General features: G+C 44.0%; 1 protein-coding gene across 1 annotated transcript in view; it reads left to right on the forward strand.

Annotated features, from left to right (window-relative positions):
• Positions 1-6,080: 6,080 nt before the first annotated feature.
• The window catches only part of ADAMTS5 (ADAM metallopeptidase with thrombospondin type 1 motif 5), a 43,482-nt gene continuing 31,213 nt past the window's right edge, over positions 6,081-18,349 (forward strand). Inside the window, exon 1 of the mRNA XM_080818184.1 lies at positions 6,081-7,409. Coding sequence (XP_080674310.1) covers positions 6,306-7,409 — 1,104 coding nt within the window. The 5' untranslated portion in view covers positions 6,081-6,305. The remainder of the gene's footprint in view (positions 7,410-18,349) is intronic.

Genomic DNA, 18,349 nt, shown 5'->3' on the forward strand with positions numbered 1-18,349 from the left:
CATTCAGGCAGTAAGTAATGGTGGCATTCTCCCTTGGTGTTTCCAAAATGATCCTGGGGACAGGAAGAGGGGTATAGGAAGAAGGACACCTCCTGAGTAAAAGAAAGTAAGTAAAAACCTCAAAGCCTTTACCTGAATCCCTGTCTTCATGGAGAATCATCTGTTCTTCCATCTGTTAGTGCCTAACTGGGAAAGATGTGTGTTAGAGAGATACGTATTAATCCATGGACAGTCATGAACAAATGATACTGGGTATCTTTCTTAAACCATCGAAGGGACTTGCAGTGACCCCAGCATTGTGGATGGGAGGTAGGCCGATCGACTACATGGTTCCTGTTTCTATTTCCTGCCTGCCCAGCGGGGAGGGAGACAGTAACTGATTGGTGTTTATCAACTTTGTTTTGATTAACAGGTCAGCATCTTATTTCACTGACCAGAGTAAGACAAAAACATTTAACACGGAGAGATTGAAGAGCGTCAACAAAGACTGTGATACTCGGGAGCTTGTGTAAGGTGTTGTTTCCATGAAACTTTAACTTAAAAAAAAAAAAAAAAACAATTAATTGTTGCTATGAAACAACTTTTACCCATTGCAATTACTACTCATTACAGAACTTGAAATCTTTGCTTACATTTGCTATCGTGAAGGAAAAAATAAAAACCTCAAGTGTTTCAAATTACTTTAGGCTGGAAATTCCTGATTTTCCATGTGTTTCCAGTAAGGTTTGATTTTGAGATGATTTCCGGAAAATAAAGGAGAAAAAAAAAAGAAACTGGGTAACTCATAAAAGCAAGTAATATGCGCATAATTGTGTGAGAAAAGCTAAAACAACATTTCACAGCTGGTCAGCATAAAAACTGACTTGTCGGTTTTACTTTACAGATAGCACCTGTATGTCTTAAATAATACACATGTACATTATTCATTTGAAGACTTTTATACAGTATAAAATTTCTGTGTGTAAGAAAAATTAAAATCTATCTTTTCAAAAATTTATTTTCCATAATATTAAGTAAAATTGATTCTGAAGTATATGCTATCCATCACAACAGATAGAATGTTGTGTAATACATCTTAGGCAGATAGCAGAGGCGATAGTTTTATGTATTATCAGGAATTCCAGTAAGTTTCGCTAAAAATAAATTTCTACTATGTCTGTCTCAAGAAAGTTTTCTTTGCAAAGGGTGAAGAGAAATTGGTGCGAAACCCTCTCTTATTATTGCAACTCTATTCTCATGACTTTCTGTGCACGGGTCAGTGCAGCCTAGAGGGGAAACTGAGTTAGGGGTGACAGTGTGTGTGTGCATGCATATGCTGCTGTGTTGTGCGTCCAATGTGTGCGAGATGGTGCATGTGGATTGGCGTGTCCAGATGCATGTAAGACCATTGTGGGATATAAGGGGATTTGGAGAAGGAGGTAAAGGATTGGGAAAAGAGAGAAGGACTGATCAGGTAGAGTTTCATCCTCTAAAATTTAGGATTCATATCAAAGCTAGCATAGTAAATACACTCCTTTCCATATTCCCAAAGTGTACTCTTTGGTTTTGTTTTGCTTTGCGGTAAGAACGTTTAACACAAAATGTACCCTCAATACATTTTTAAGTATACAATACAGTATGGTGGTGTAGAGCAGATCTCTGGAACTTATCCATGTGGCAGAACTGAAACTCTGTACTCTTTGAATACCAACTCCTGTCTCCCCCTCTCCCTAGGCCCTGGCAGCCACCCCTCTCCTCTCCACTTCTATGAGTTCGATTATTTTATAAGCAATAACATGGCTGAACGTGGAGAACATTCTGCTAACAGAAATAAGCCCGTCACAAAAGGACAGGCTCTGCATAATTGCCCTGCACAAGGTGACTGAAATAACCTCTCCTTTTGAAGCAAGTCAGCTGAGAACTAGAACTGGCAAAGCTGCGTGGTGCCTGAGGAAGGGGCTGGCCCAGAGTCTGTAAGGCATTCCTGAAAGGCCAGGGAGAGGTGCTCCCTGCACCCACCATCAGGCCGCAGAAAGAGAGGATACTAAGGAAGCTCAGAATTCAGCAAGGCCTGGGGTAGGGGTCTTGAAGCAGGAAAGGAAGATTACTGCACCAGTTGAGAGGCTGTGATTCTCCTCCATGGGAGGTAAGGAGCAGGTGTTTGGCTAGAGGGGACTATTTTATTGTCTTACTTCCTCACCCTTCCCAGTAAAATCATAGGTGGGGAAGGGGAGGAAATGACACTTTAGCAAATGGAAATTTGAGAAAATACTGCTTGGGAAGATATACAAATCCTGTGGACTAAAAGTGTCCTGGAAATACATAGCTGGGAGCACCAGGAGGAGGTCTTCTCTTGCTCTCTTCCCTCCCCATTTGCATTTTCCCACTTGTACTCCTGAGTATCTTCTGGTATGATTGGTTCCACCTCTGAACTGTGATCTGCACTAAATGTTAATCACGGCTTATTCATGTCTATGTGCCTCCAGAGAACCTCACACAGCAGTTGGCAGCCAGCCCTCAACAAATATTTTTTAAACTGGATAGATTTTAAGAGGTGTGGTAATTTGAACACCAATGGAGGGAGTAAAGACTTTAGGATTCAGGAGAGCTGGCCACTAGTGGACTTTTTATCCACAGGCAGTCACTTTGGTCTCTATTCTCAGTTTCGCATTGGTAGATGGAGGAAGTTGCCTTACATGATCTCTGAGATAACTTCCAACTGTAACCGTCTGGCGTAGAAAGTCTCACTTCCTTTTGGGAAATGTTAGATTATGTATCAGGTGTGATCACATCTTCCATAAATGCAGGAGAAAGTTCTCAGGAAAAATGCTCAAATAAAACTGCTTTTTGGAATAATGAAAGACTGAAGTGGCAATCACCTAAACATGATTGCTAATATATTTTAGCTTTCTACTGTAAAAAGAAAATAAAAACTTGGACGACTCTCATCCAGTGCAAATTACTTCCTTGGACTGACAAGACATTCATTGTTCTGGAACATAGCACTTCATCCTAATCCACTAGGGTAATATTTGAAAAGTATTACCAAATGAACTTCCTAAAGTATCCAAGCTACTTTCACAGAAAAATAAAAATTATACCCAACTAGAAATTTTCTGGATATGTAAGAATTTACTCATTATATTTTTATGCTGTATGAGTGCCTTTCTTTGTGAGTATGTGGTTCTAATACTTAGTACCTGATACTCAAGTTTGGAGCTTTATCTGCTTCTGCCTTGTTCTCCAACACATTTCTAAATATTCAAATAATCTGAGTACAAATGACATGTAATTAAATTTATAAGCATAAAATTCAGAGGCATGATTCACTGAGAAATACAGTGTTTTTGAAAAAGGAGAAAAACTTTCACTAAGAAGAAAATTCACCTGGAATTCCCATAAGTGCTAAAGAAGACACCTCCTGTCTATGAATACAAATAATCATAATTAATAAGTTTAAACCACTGTCATTCAAAATGCTTACCCCTCAGAATGATCCTTTGAAGTTAACAATGGTGACTTAACAATGTGGTTAAAATTATTAAATCACAGTTGCTTTAGAGAGGGTGTTTAGTGCCAAATATTGAACTACTTTTCAGTGAACTTGGTAGAACTAATAATAATAATAATGAAGTTTGCTCTCCATAGACATAAGGACCACAAGCCTTTAAGGTTATTGGAAGGACAGAGAAGACTAATGGAATCGAGGTTCTCTTTCTTTAAATCCTGATCCTGAACATCTCTGGTTCCTCACAACATTCAACTAGTAGAACTGGCTTAGGGCAACGGACCACTTGGAGACGGAGGGATTGTGGAATGAGAAGGGGATGATGGCCTTAAGCAACAGCAATTCCCTGCCAAGTCTGGAGGTAGTTCAGAATCTACTAGGGGTTGTTGGGTGGTCCCAGGTCTCAACAATCATTTCATTTATACAAGTGAACTAATTCTCAGGATACGCTTTTCTCTGCCTCCGGGGTGACTGACTCCAGAGCGTTCTCTAGGCACTGGCCAAAGGGCTTGATTGCTGGACAATTCTGAGATTCCCACCTGGAGCTCACTGCTACTCTTAGAACCTCGAATCACCCCAGGATCCTCTGATGCGCACCCTGAAAAAAGTGACCAGGTGTCTTAGCAAGGATCTGGGGAAATCACCTGCAGCTTAGGGTCCACAGAAGCACCCTTGCTCTCCTCCACATCTCCGTAAATTCAAGGTAGGACAGAACTGTGCTAATCCTTCCAGATTCAATTTTACTGATGTATTCACTAATGAGCCCTGAAGACTGAAGGGAGGTGGGAGGGGCTCCTGTCCTTTCAGTAGATCTTCTAACCACTGCCAGATAAATGGCTAGAAAGCCCTGGGATTTTCCTTCTCTGTGAGAGTTAATAATTAGAGGAAAGAAAGGGGAAACCTAGTTCCTGTGAAAATGCCACTCGCCTACTAATATGCACCTACCTGCACTCCCTTGTGCCCCACTTTTTTTTTCCCCCCTAACAGGAATTTCTGAGAATGACAATAAGTCAAGCCCTGGAGTGATGAGTGCTTGTTTTCGGGCAGATAAATACAAATCAGGGTATCTAATTTTTACTTAAGCAGGAGAAAGAAGAGAAAGTGTGGGCACAAATTTTTTTTAAATCTTAGGAAGAAAAGAGAAAAAAAAAAAAAAGCCGCATTTTCTGCCACGGTTAACACTTACTCGCCCTGCCTTCTTAAAGCAAAGCGGAGGAAGTTCCAATCACCCGGAATTAAGGAGCGGATTGCGGGCATCGATGAAAGGCGCGCGGAGAAAGGGAGAGCCCTGGGCTCGCACACAAAGGAGCAGAGTTCCCAGGCGGCGGGCGGCCCTGCCCGGGGCACAGCAGCTCTCAGGGCGCAGCGACGCGCCAGGAACCGCCTGAGGCTCCCCGGCTGCCCGGCCCCTCTGCTGGTGGCTGGGAGAAGTTAGTCACCCGGAGCCCGAACCCGACCAGCGTCCCAGCGCCGAGAGGCCGGGGAAAGAGAAGGGAGGAAACCCAGTACCCGGGCGGCTGGGAGGAGGCGAGAAGAGCGCGGGGCGAGGGGGCGCACGGGAAGACCGAAGCCCAAGGCTGCTGGATGGAGTTGCAAGGTCTTCCAGACCGGAGCGCACGGGCGTGCGAAGAGGAAAAACTTGCGGCAGGAACTTCCTACCGGGGGGGGGGGGGGGAAGGCAGGAGAGAGGGAGGCAGGGAGAGACTTGAAATGTCTCAGTAACTTTAAAAACACAGCAAAACACCCCTTTCAGAAGATGAGGTAAGCCGGGGTTAGCCAACCCCGATTGGTTGTGAAATATCAGACAAACCCGGAGCCACTGTGGCTTTAACTGGGGCCAAGGAAATCTGTTTTTCTTACCCCAATACTTTTTCCCCCTCGCCCTGGCTCCCTCCCTCGTCCCTCCTTCCACCTCGCTGGGTCCTTCTCGGTCTCCCTTTCCTCGATCACCCCCCCCCTCCCGCCCTCCCCCATCTGATTAGGCGCGGACCGGGAAGGGTGGGAGGGGTGGGGGAAGCTCTCCCTTTAAGAGGCAGCTTGCAGTGACGAATTGTTGAAATTGCCATTGCAGGATGGCATGCCGCTATAAATTCATTGTTCCACCTCCTCGCATCTTCACAGCGCTCGCGCTGCTCTCCGCGCTCGCAGCGGCCGACTGGGGATGACGGCCGGCGGGAAGACACTGCATCCGAAGGGACACGGACGCGCCGCTTCACGGGCTCCCCGCAGGCCGCCCCTTGCATTTTTTGTTTTAATTTTTATGGCTTTTTTTCTCTCTTTCTTCCTTTCCTCCTGGTTCTAGTACAGTCGAGGAAACCCACAAAATAAAGGAAGTGGGCTCCGGAGCTTGGAACCCCCGCCGCCGGCGGGTACAGAGCAGCAAGGGGGCGGGAGGCAGCGCGCACCAGTTGCCCGCCTGGTGCGCGGCACCATCCTTACTTTTCTTCGTGCGGCGATAGTGACTGCACTTGGGGTTTAATCTGGGGTAGTTTGGGGGGTCTTTTTTGTTGTCGTTGTTTTTCCCCTTTCCTTGTATTTGCGGAACCTCCACAACCCGGCTTTTCTCTTCTTAATTTTCCCCCCTTTTTCCGGAGCACGAATCCAAACATTTTCCAAACCAACAAAGAAAAGTTCGCACGCTGGCACTGAAGCTGGGGCAGGCTGGCGCTGACGCCGGGTCCCCCTCCTTCCGACACTTGACTCAACCTTGCAAGCAAGTGTGTGTGTGCCCCCATCTCCCGCCCCGGTAACTTCCATAGCGAATAACAAATACCCATAAAGTCCCCGTCGCGCAGCCCCTCCCTGCGGGCAGCGCACTATGCTGCTCGGGTGGGCGTCCCTGCTGCTGTGCGCGCTCCGCCTGCCCCTGGTCGCGGTCAGCCCCGCCGCGGCACCTGCCCAGGATAAAGCCGGGCAGCCTCGGGCTGCTGCAGCGGCCGCCCAGCCCCGCCGGCCGCAGGGGGAGGAGGCGCAGGAGCGGGCCGAGCCTCCGGGCCACCCGCACCCCCTGGCGCCGCAGCGCAGGAGCAGCGGGCTGGTGCAGAACATCGACCAGATCTACTCCGGCGGCGGCAAGGTGGGCTACCTCGTCTACGCGGGCGGCCGGAGGTTCCTCCTGGACCTGGAGCGGGATGGTTCCGTGGGCGCCGCTGGCTTTGTGCCTGCAGGAAGCGGGCTGAGTGCGACCCGGCACCACCGGGACCACTGCTTCTACCGCGGTACGGTGGACGGCAGCCCCCGCTCCCTGGCTGTCTTTGACCTCTGTGGTGGTCTCGACGGCTTCTTCGCCGTTAAGCACGCGCGCTACACCCTGAAGCCGCTGTTGCGCGGGCCCTGGGCCGAGGCCGAGGCCGGGCGAGTGTACGGGGTTGGGTCCTCGCGGATCCTGCACGTCTATACCCGCGAGGGCTTCAGCTTTGAGGCCTTGCCGCCGCGCACCAGCTGCGAGACTCCCGGGTCCCCGCCAGGGCCTCGAGAGCGCCCCCCGGCGCACAGCAGCCCAGACCGACGCTGGGCGCTGGCCCCGCAGTTCCTGGACCAGTCGGCTCCCTCTTCCGATGGGGCCCAGGAACCCCAAACGTGGTGGCGGCGGCGGCGCCGCTCCATCTCCCGGGCGCGCCAGGTGGAGCTTCTCCTGGTGGCTGACGCGTCCATGGCGCGCATGTATGGCCGGGGCCTGCAGCATTACCTGCTGACCCTGGCCTCCATCGCCAACAGGCTGTACAGCCATGCCAGCATCGAGAACCACATCCGCCTGGCCGTGGTGAAGGTGGTAGTGCTGGGTGACAAGGACAAGAGCCTGGAGGTGAGCAAGAACGCGGCCACCACGCTCAAGAACTTTTGCAAGTGGCAGCACCAGCACAACCAGCTAGGGGATGACCACGAGGAGCACTACGACGCGGCCATCCTGTTTACGCGAGAGGTAAGTTCACCCTGCGCGGGTGGTCCAAGCGCTGGTGGAAAGAGGTAGGTGGAGGTTCAGCCTTGCCAAGGGCCTTGCTTCTCCCACAAACCTCCTGCCACTGCAGATGTGCTTAACTGCTCCTCGCAGGAAACCCAGTCAGCCTCCAGCTTTGCTCCTGCAGTCAGGGGTTCCCCAGCAGCAGTCCCTGCCTTAAATGAGTAAACGCGCCTCCACGATCCATCAGTCAGGCTGAATGTGTCCAGTCGGAGACGTGGTGTCCTAGATGCATAAGTAGGATAACAAGGGACTGGAATGCCTGGGGAAAATGTGCATAGCCAAGTGGAAAGGGGGGGAAAGCAAGTTTGTCTTTGGAATGCAAGATATTTCTCTCTCTCTCTCTCTCTCTCCCCACCTTCCCTTCTTTCTTGTTTTGGTGCGGGAGAGCCTCTACCTCCCAGTGAACCTCAGTATAAACTTTGTTCAACCTAATGGGAAGGGTTTTATTCGTTCATCCATTATAGTCACCTTTATCCACACCTTTCCCTTGGAAAGGTCCATACCTTCTTCATTGAACCACTTCTGTGACATAAGTTGAGGAAAGACTCTCCAGAGGAAAGACTCTTCCCCCCCACCCCCCATATGGCTCTTTAATGGAGTTCTTACACGTCCACCTGGTGGAATTTCAGTTTCCGGGAAGGAAGGAATTCAGGAGGGCAGGGAGGCAGGGAAGATACAGAAACCTAATGCTGTCAGGTTCCTTAGCAACTCCTCTCCCAAGTCCTCCAATGCCCCACAAGCACCGCCTATCCCTCCAGAGCTTCCAGGGAAGGGGCACATCCAACTTGCATGTTTGGGATTTGGATGAATATGTTTCTGAAGCCCCAGTGTGGAAAGATCTGGGCAAAGAGTCAAGACACGAGGAAGGAATGTTTGCCCAGGATTTCCCTCTTTTAAGGAAGATGGTCACAGAAAGGGAAAGAAAGTGATCTTTGTAGGTCCAGAAGTTCTGGGAAGCACACAGTATCTATTTGCTCAATCGTTCCATCACCATGTTAAGTGTGACTTTCAGACACAGAGTCTGGGCTGTTCCGGAGCCTCGCTTGCTCAGAGCTCTGAGTCTACTTCATCACTCTCCTCTGATTGGCAGCTTTAAGTCATGCCTCTCGGGTGCCTGATAGAACCTGCCTTTTAAAGCTCATTCTTTAAGTGTTTGGGATCCACCCAGGGTAGCTGAAGGATTCAAAATTTTGAAATATCATGCAAAAGCTTGGTATGAAATGGGGCATCCCAGCTAGGATAGGAAATGCACTGATGATGGCTTGCAGGAAGTTTCGGAATCACACAGCTCCACTACCTAATTCTCTGTTTTTACTGAGGCAGCGCTGGTATGAAGGAAAAGTGTCGATAAATTTGGAATGGAGAAACACTTGTGGTGCATGGGGTGGACACAAATGTAAACCACATGTAAACAAGGGTGCCAGAGGGTAACAGCTTAGGAAGAACCTGGCAGCCCACAATGCTATGCACGATGGAACATCTGCCTTCTCATTAAGTGATGTAAAAACCATCCTTTAATTTCTCTGCACTACATAAATCTTTGACACGGAAGAACATTTGTTTTGTAGCCTTCCATATGAAGTGGAGTTCTCCTGTAAAACTAGCCCTTTCTTTATTTGGTCTCTAAGCCTTTTTTTTTTTTGGTAAGCAATTTTCCACGTCTGGATTTCTTGCTTTGCTGCATCACAAGAAGCTGCCAAGAAGAAGGCTTCAGAGAGTTTGTGGAAGGAAGTTCTCTAAAGACAGGAAAAAAATACTTTTGTAGGCACACTACTCCAAAGACTAGGTCATTTTAATAGTTCAGTTTCATTTTTTAATACAAATGCACATTCCACAACTCTTAAGACAAATAAAAATTAATAGAAAACCCCATTCCTCCCTACCTCCTGCCCCATCATTTTCCTAATTGCTTCCCAGAAAAAAAGAAAGGAAAAAAGAAAGAAAAAAAGAAAGAAAGAAAACTAGTCCATGGTTCTGAATGATCTGTCTGTTGCTTTTTCTGGATTTGTGTTTTATTTGGGAAGTTAGCAATTCCTATGTTCCAAGCTCTGAAACATATCAGAAACATTTTAAGTAGATAGAAGCAAGGGAGAGAGAAATTAGCGGTCTATCTTAATGTTAATAAGTATTATAATAACATACATTTTCCAAACTAGTCTGCACATGGAAAATATTATACATGGGCCCTCCCTGGCCTCCCTGCCAAGCAGAAGCATACTTTTGGTGAAGCAAATCTCATTTAGCTTGCGGTTGGCCCTCTGGTATATACATCTAACTTGAGGGGAACCAAATATTTGAAAAAGTATGTGTATGGTGAATATACATACTTAATTTAAAAGAATGCCGTTAATTTGGGGACTGAGAAAAATATTACAAGATCCTTTTGCGGCATTCATTAAGAGTACTTCAAAATGTGAAATTAAGCTCCATCTAATACTTCAGAATGTGGAAAATGAGAGGACTAGAGCAGAAATAATCTGAGCTCTTCTTCCATAGAAATCAGATATCTTACGACCTAAAAAAAAATGTTCATGACTATTTTTTTTTTCAATGAGAAATGCCCTGAGTTGGCACCAGGATCCAACTTTTACAACTCTGTTTTGAATGTAAGAACCGCGTTGCTTAGCAGCCAGACGCCAAGCCATCAAATCCATGTTTTGATGGGCTCTGAGCACTGTTCAAATTTTGTGTCCAGATGTCTTCTCTTAAATTGCTTGTTTTTCGGGCTTGAAGCAAATGTGTGAGGATATGTTTTCCACTCCTGTTTACTAGCCCAGGCCACCTTGAACGTTGTGTCTGGGAGTCAGCAGAATAGTGCTAGTAATTCTTTTATCAAACTAGCACACTTCACTGAACCCCGGCACTCTAATTAGAGAAACTTTGCACCAGGCAATTCTCTGGCATAGGAGCCGTTTTCATTCTGGAATAGCACTCATGCTGGAATTCACACCACTTCTGCCATCAAACAGTAGAAATCTGATCTCCCCAGGATTTAATTTTGCTTTCCAGATTCCTTTTCTTGTCCCTGGCTTCCTCTTTTATATTTAAATAGGTTCTTTAAAACCCACTTTGGAGATCATGTATTCTTCTCTAGAAACAAAAACCCTACCTGGTGAATGACAAAATCAGAGATTGTTTAAGGTCCCCCCATCCCAAACCTCACATGGGTCAAAAGCATTAGACTGAAAATGAACCAGCTACAGACCTTGCAATATACAAAGTCCATTTACTTTCGTTAACTATGACTGTGCCAATTAATGGGCAGTCGTCTCTCAGCTACACCTCTCTTTATGTTGTTCTGCCTTGCAGTGCTCTCCTCTACCAGCCAACCCCTTGTTAGGTTGTGACAGTAGGGAGCCCTGAAGGGCGAGACCGGAAGCTAGGAAGAGGAAGGTGGATGTACCCTTTATTTTCTTGCTTCTGGGATTGACTAATTCAATTGCATATTTGAGTTCAAATCCCGTTTGAAGTCTGAAGTGAACTCCAGTCCAGGGTTCCCAGCCTATAGATCAATTCCAATCGACAAAAATCTAAATAAAAGAAAGAAAGAAAAAAAATATGTTAAGGAATCTAATGTCCATTGCAGACAATATACCACAACACACAGGACGTGTGTCATTTTTGTCTTTCTCTCTCACTTTTGATGCATATCTAGGAGTGCCTTCTATGTGTGAGGCATGCATTTATGCAGCTGAAGGCAGCAAGATGGGATATACCTGCTCCCTACCCACCTGGGCTTATCACCCAGGGGAAAGAAAGCGAGTGCATGCATGAATCTCTCTAGTGTTAGGAACTAACTTGGGTAAATGTGACCGGAGTTATAACAAAGTCTGTGAAAAGAGAGGGGAGAAGTAATCAATTCTGCCTGTGGATCATTATATAGACTTTGATACAAATGTATGATTGAATTAGAACCCAAAGGATGGATACATTTGGATTCAGCCAGATTTATTGAGCATTTCTTAGGTACTCTCCATCATCATAAGCCATTCTACAGTTAATTCTTTCTATAATCTGCACCCATGCTATCATCGTAATTGAACAGGTAAGGTCATTCATGAAAAGAGAGAGTCTTCTACGAGTAATAACTACCAAATGGCAGGTAGAGAAGCTAGCCCTGTCTAGTGCCCTTTAAACAAGATATTGTAACTAGTTTATTCAGTCGGTATGTTCCTAATAAGCAGAGAGGGATTCAGAAATTTTAATGTGACCCCTTTCCTAAGAGTCTATTCCAGGAAACAGACAAGGAAGTGGGTAATTGTTATGTAGCATGATGATTTTTATGATACATGTGGTCATTAGATATCTTGGAAATACATTAGAAGGTTGCCTAACCCATCTGAGTTCAATTTGGAAGAAGGCCTAGGAGTTAGCCATAAAGAGGAGATAGGCGTTGCAGACATGCCCAGCTATCTTGTGCAATGGCCCAAGGGCAACATATGAAATGTAGGGGGTTAGAAGTGATATGATAGACAATATAAGAACAGAAGGGTGACAGAGTGTAGAGAAGATGGTAACAACTAGATTATAGAAGAAATTATGCGTCCTGAGAGAGAGACAGAGGGAGAGATCTCAAGTTCTCTTCATTTAAGGACATTAACTAATTCTATTGGATCGGGACCCCACCCTTATGATCTCATTTAACCTTAATTAGCTTCTTAAGGGCTCTGTCTCCAAATACAGTCACATTGGGGATTAAGGTCTTAATATATGAATTTGAGTTTTGGGGAGGGAGATGCAAGTCAGTCCAGAGCACCACGTTGAAGAGTTTAAATTGTAAATTAAATCCAGTGGGAATCTATGGAAAGGAAACAGCAGTGACCAGAAGTATGTTCCGGTATGAGTCTTCCAACATGAGTAGTTGAACTCAACCCAGGGGGAGCCTTTTGCAGGCTATTTCAGTAATCTGCAGGAGGAGACTTTAGATAACCAAAATTAAAGCATTAGCATTAGAAATTAAGAAGCAGGGACCAAATCAAGAAATTTTAAAATGAGGTGAATGCAAGTTCATTAAGCCTTTCCAGCAAAAGGAATGTTTGGGCTAAGGTTTGGCACCAAAGAGTTGATAAGATATGTAGGAAACTGTGGACAAGAGGGGACAGAACAGTGCAGTGGAGGCTGATAGGAAGCCTGGGTTGCATTGTGGAAGGCAGACTGCGTGGTGCAGCCTAATCAGATCTGGGCCCTAGAAGGTAACTGACTGCAGCATACAGGCAGGAATGTTATAGGAGAAAAAGGGACCACTTAGAAGCCTCAGATGACAGTGCAGGCAGGAAGGAAGAATGGAGGGAAACGAGAAGGAGTAGGCAGTTATCTGAAACATTTGGTAGATGGAATCAGTGACTTACACATCAGATATGGCAGGAGAGAAAGAGAATTGCAAAGAAAAGATGTCCAGGTTTCGTACCCAACACTCCATTTTCTTCTTTTTTGGAATATCTTTCTCAGCACATTTTGTAAATTTAGTAGGCTTCTAAATATATATGCAGAGAGGGATTCAGAAATTTTAATGTGACCCCTTTCCTAAGAGTCTATTCCAGAAAACAGACAAGGAAGTGGATAATTGTTATGTAGCATGATGATTTTTATGATACATGTGGTCATTAGATATCTATACCATAGATATAAAGACCACACCATAGTATTTGTCACAGGAAAAGAATTTATTTGACCAGATCATAAATGTAAAAGATAACAGTAATGTCAAGAAAAACATGTGTGATGGTTTACCAGTAACCTAGTGAAGGTGGTTCAGGAATTGGGATGTTTAGCTATAGGTTTGAATTTTGACTTCACCAGTCTCAAGTTTGCAACTTTGGAGCTTTGCAAGCCCTGAGCTCTTATTTCTCCACCTATAAATTGGAGTGTTTTCATTTAATAACAATACAGGGAGAACTAGACAGATGTAGAGATCACCTGGTCCAAATTCCTTATGTTAATGATGAAGGAACTTTGTCTCAAAGCATATGAACATATTAGGCAATGAGTCTTACTAATCGCATTAGAATTAAAAAGTGATCTACTTAAAAAAAAAAAAAGTGATCTACTTTGTATTCACTGTGTCTAATCAGCTTCCATTCCCATTCTCCAAAATGACGTCCAAGCATCTCCTCTCTGCAGTCTGTAACTTGCTGCCTCCCTCTTCCTTTCTTCTTCCTTCACATTTACAGACAGAATGTCCCATGTTGGATCTCTGGGCGCAGACTGTCTTTCCAGCTTCCCTTCATTGGTTTCCACCCAATTCTCCAGTCATGACAAACTCCCTGTCATTTGGCCAAATAGAGCCTGCCTTTTACCATCCCCTGATGTATTGACCAGTCTTTCCTACCTAGGATACTCTTCCTCTAAGACTGTCATGCTTCTATTCCGCCCTCAATATCTAGTTACTCTTTTGAGACACTTTTATTGATTCACTCCAGGAGAGCATGGCAGTTCCCTTCAGCATCCCCTCAGAAATCTGTTCATAATAGCATGTCATAATCTGCTTTCCTCTTGGCATATCTGTTCTATCACTAGACCGTGATGTCTCTCTTTTTTTTTTTTAAGATATTTTATTTATTTATTTTGAGAGAGAATGAATGAGAGGGAGTGTGAGAGAGGAGAAGGTCAGAGGGAGAAGCAGACTCCCCAAGGAGCTGGGAGCCCGATGCAGGACTCGATCCTGGAAGTCCGGGATCATGACCTGAGCCGAAGGCAGTCGCTCAACCAGCTGAGCCACCCAGGCGCCCCAAGACCGTGATGTCTCTTAAGGTCAAGATCAGATCATATTTATTTATCACAGTGTCAGCAGATTGTGGGCACATGGTAATTGTGTTAGGGATAAGTGAATCTGGACCCCTTGGTCCCTAATCCAGTTGGACTGTGTATGTTTGATATTACCTACTTGTACCCATAAGCGATAGAGATTGTGTAACATGGGTCATTATAACAGTCAGACTAGCTACCAGGCCTGATTAATGTAGTTTCTCTTGAGATCTAAATCAAAACCTCTACTATTGGGGATTATAGGTAGCCCAAAAGACAGATGCCACCTCAAGAATTAGATGCACAGGATAAATGTAAATTATGGCATGCGTGTATTTTTTGTTTGTTTTTAATATTTTAATGCAATCCCAATTTTTTTAAGATTTTATTTATTTATTTGACAGATAGAGATCACAAGTAGGCAGAGAGGCAGGCAGAGAGAGAGGGGGAAGCAGGCTCCCCACTGAGCAGAGAGCCTGATGTGGGGCTTGATCCCAGGACGCTGGGATCATGACCTGAGCCGAAGGCAGAGGCTAAACCACTGAGCCACCCAGGCGCCCCACAATCCCAATTTTTTAAAAGATTTTATTTACTTATTAGAGAGAGAGAGGATGAGAGAGAGAGATTGAGCAGGAGTAGAGTGAGGGGCGGGGGAAGAAGTGGACTGCCAGTTGAGCAGGGAGCCCTGTACACGGCTCAGTCCGGGGACTCCAGGATCATGACCTGAGCAGAAGGCAGATGCTTAACCAACTGAGCCACTGTATGTTTGTATAATACATGTAACTTAAATATGTGCTACACCAGATTAATTCTTCTATTACTAATCCCTCTTCATAGGAATTGGGAAGAGAGACAGACATTTAAGGCTGGTTAAACCCTCTTCCATGTCCTTCTCTTGAGCTCCATGCTTTACCGTGTTTACAAGATCATAATATCTCTAGAAACAGAAGTTGCTGTTATTTAACTCCAGATTTCATTGTACAAGGTATTCTTGGATTAATATGGGCTTTTATCACTGCAATTATGATGACATCTGCTTTTCTCCCCTTGTGCTTCTTTTGGCTCTTTCCCTCAGCATGTTTATGCTGCTTGAAAAACCAGCCTCCCAGTCAAGGCTAGAAATCCTACAGCTTCTCTTACTCATTCCACTTTGTGCATTCTCATGTCTGTTTGGTTCGTTTTCCCAACCCAGTACCAACCATTGGGATTTGTTAAATTGTACTATCTTCTGGGCATCTGCTTCTCAAGGCCGCATATTTCACTAGATCCCTGCCCCTGCCCCCTTCTCCATCCGAAGGAATAGATCTAGATGCTACTAGGCCTTCTAAATTCCACAATGAATCAAAGATATTGACATATTCATAGTCCTCTAAATGGCCACACCTGGTGAAAAGCCACCATGTCAGTGATGTCCTTGTCAAGTCTTCATTGGTCTTGCTGACCATCTCAGCTGTATTTTTGAGTCACATACAATGTTCCAGTCATATTTCCTGGCCAACATCACAAGCCCACCTAGTAGCCTCCGCATACTTTAGCAACCCTTCCATTTCACTAAATCTTTCTTTGCATTGTCGTCTACACCACAGTGATAAGAAATTGCTCTTGCATGAAGAGAACCATCTTTAGCATAACAAAGATGTAGCTTACCTTCAGATCTACACTGACCAAGCAGAAAATCTCTGGTCAGCACTTGTAATTTAATTACCTTTTATGTGGACAGTGTATGTGATTCACATTTTTCCAGTAACCCCTGTCTCCAGACCCATAAGATGGGTAGATGGATGGATGGATGGATGGTAGATGGATAGATAGATAGAGAGATAGATGCTATTGCCCCTTTAGTATCCTTACTCCTGTTCTGAATTAAAAAAAAAAAAATCCTACAAACTCCAAATAAGGTTTGCAACTGTAAATGTTGTTATAAATCTCCACCAGTAAATAGACATCAGTGTGATGTGCTGTATTCTTAATAAATTTGATGCACAAGCTGAGGTTTAATACATTGGAATAAACATTGGATAGCAAAAAAACACAGGCATTCATTGCAAGTCTTGGGAATGAAACCATGGCGGGGTGTCAAGGTTTGAAATTGTGTGAATGAAATTGAGAGGTTACTAGTTTACATAATTATAGTTACAAAAATATATAGAGTATGGCCGTGTCATCAAGGGGTTTAATCAGTGTGGTTTAAAAAAAAAAAATTGTTTCTGTTGATAATTTTGTCACAGGCACACATTTCTATGGCAAAGGGCCAAATGCACTTAATGCAATTCAAGGATAACAAGGGGAGTTGATAGCCTCTAATGAGCAATTGCTACAGCAAACAGAGAGATACGAAGAATCCAGTTTAAACTCTATTGACGAGGGCCATTTCCATTCGCTGTGGCTCTTCATCTGAGCTTATTCATGACATGTAGAATAAGAAGGGAAAATGATTCTTGCATTTTATTATTTAGATATAATGAACTTCAATTTGTGAAAATAAACATAGATCTTATTTTTTTAAAATGTGTGCAGAAATAACCCATGGTGTCTAGCAATGACAACTAAGTCTTTCGTCTTAAAGTTACTGAAAGGATTGGAGAAAAACAGGATTAAAAATGTATTGTACTATATTATTATCTCAAAGACTGATTATTATGCAAAAGTGTGTTCCAATTTCAATTTTAAAAACTACTAATTTGTTCTCAACAGCTGTAATTTGAGATCCCACGGGATGACATATGAGGATACACAGGAAAGTTGGGGAGGCTATCGCTGGTTTAGGGACTTGATTCACCAAGACTACTTGGTCTAAATTTCCACTGTCTGAAGCTATAATAACATGGTGGCAGCAATGTAATTCATCACAGCTGGGATCTCATAATATATGGAACACAATAAGGACCTGAAAATCTACTAGAAAGAAGATAATAGGGTATATCTTTTAGATATTCTTTACCTTGGCTGGATTTGTGTGCAGCAACATAGGGAAGATTTAGAAGAGTATGTTGACATTGAGTAGGTGACTTTGGTTATGTAGTAATAATATCTTACACTGACTTCCAGGAATCTGTTGAGATCTTGCTAGCATGTTGCATATCAAGGTGTGTGAGCTCTGCATTGCATCTGACTGTATGTCACAATTCACCTCAATTAAGCAAGTGTTGGTTGAGTTTGTAGCATAAGCCAGATGTGGTGATAGTTGGGGATGCAAACATGGTAGCTGTAATAGAAACAACACTTATTATTGCAACTGGTAAATAGTCATCTTTCATAATAATTGATGTTTTTTAAAAAATCCTTTCCTTCTATGATTATTCACTCATGGCTTACTAGGATATCGTCTTGCTTTTGTGGATGTAAATGTACATGATGTTAATTAATTTTCATTGAAAACAGTAGTCAAGCACAAGAAGTTCTAATGTCTTTTAAAGCTCAAATAGCATTTAAATGGATGCTTATTACAGATCTATCATGTCAACAATTTTGGTTTATATTTTCTCTTAAAGTTGTCTTCTGATGTCTCTTTCAACCAAACAGATCATTCCTAATGATCATTCTAAGGGGGTGTGATCATGTTTTCCTTTGAGAATCTCTTAAGAGCTATACAACTTCTCACTAGAAAAAAATGCACACACTCACTTGTATAAACACAATATATTACATATATCTTCTGAAGATTGATCAGATTGAGAAATCTACATGAAATATACATCTTCAATATACATGAAATGCTATGAGTACGACTGTATACATTTTTGAAGACACAACCCACGATGTTACAGCTCCATTTAGAAATCAGGAGATGCTCTTCCAAGGAATTATGCTCTTGAATTACAATTCAGTTTCCCATTCGAATTACCAACACACTGACATTGTGCCACAAATAGGTGGTTGCAGTTTGCCCCAATGATAGAAGATAAATTATTAGGCCGGGCTTCTGATAAATTTAGCATGAATTTAAGCCAGAAGAGCAGGGCTTTAGTAAGCCTGACTATATGTGAAAGAGATCCCAGACAAATGTGCCTGCATATATGCTCCGGAGCATTAGGAAAGCTACCGAGGCTGTTGTAAGGGACAAACCACAATCCTAGGACATCTTTTTAAATGTAATTGAGTCCCATCATCCTTCTGTGCCTCTGGGGCCCAGAGAAGCTCGGAAGAGCCGATGCTGT

The sequence above is a fragment of the Martes martes genome (assembly GCF_963455335.1).
Source record: "Martes martes genome assembly, chromosome: 1".
NCBI lineage: Eukaryota > Metazoa > Chordata > Mammalia > Carnivora > Mustelidae > Martes > Martes martes.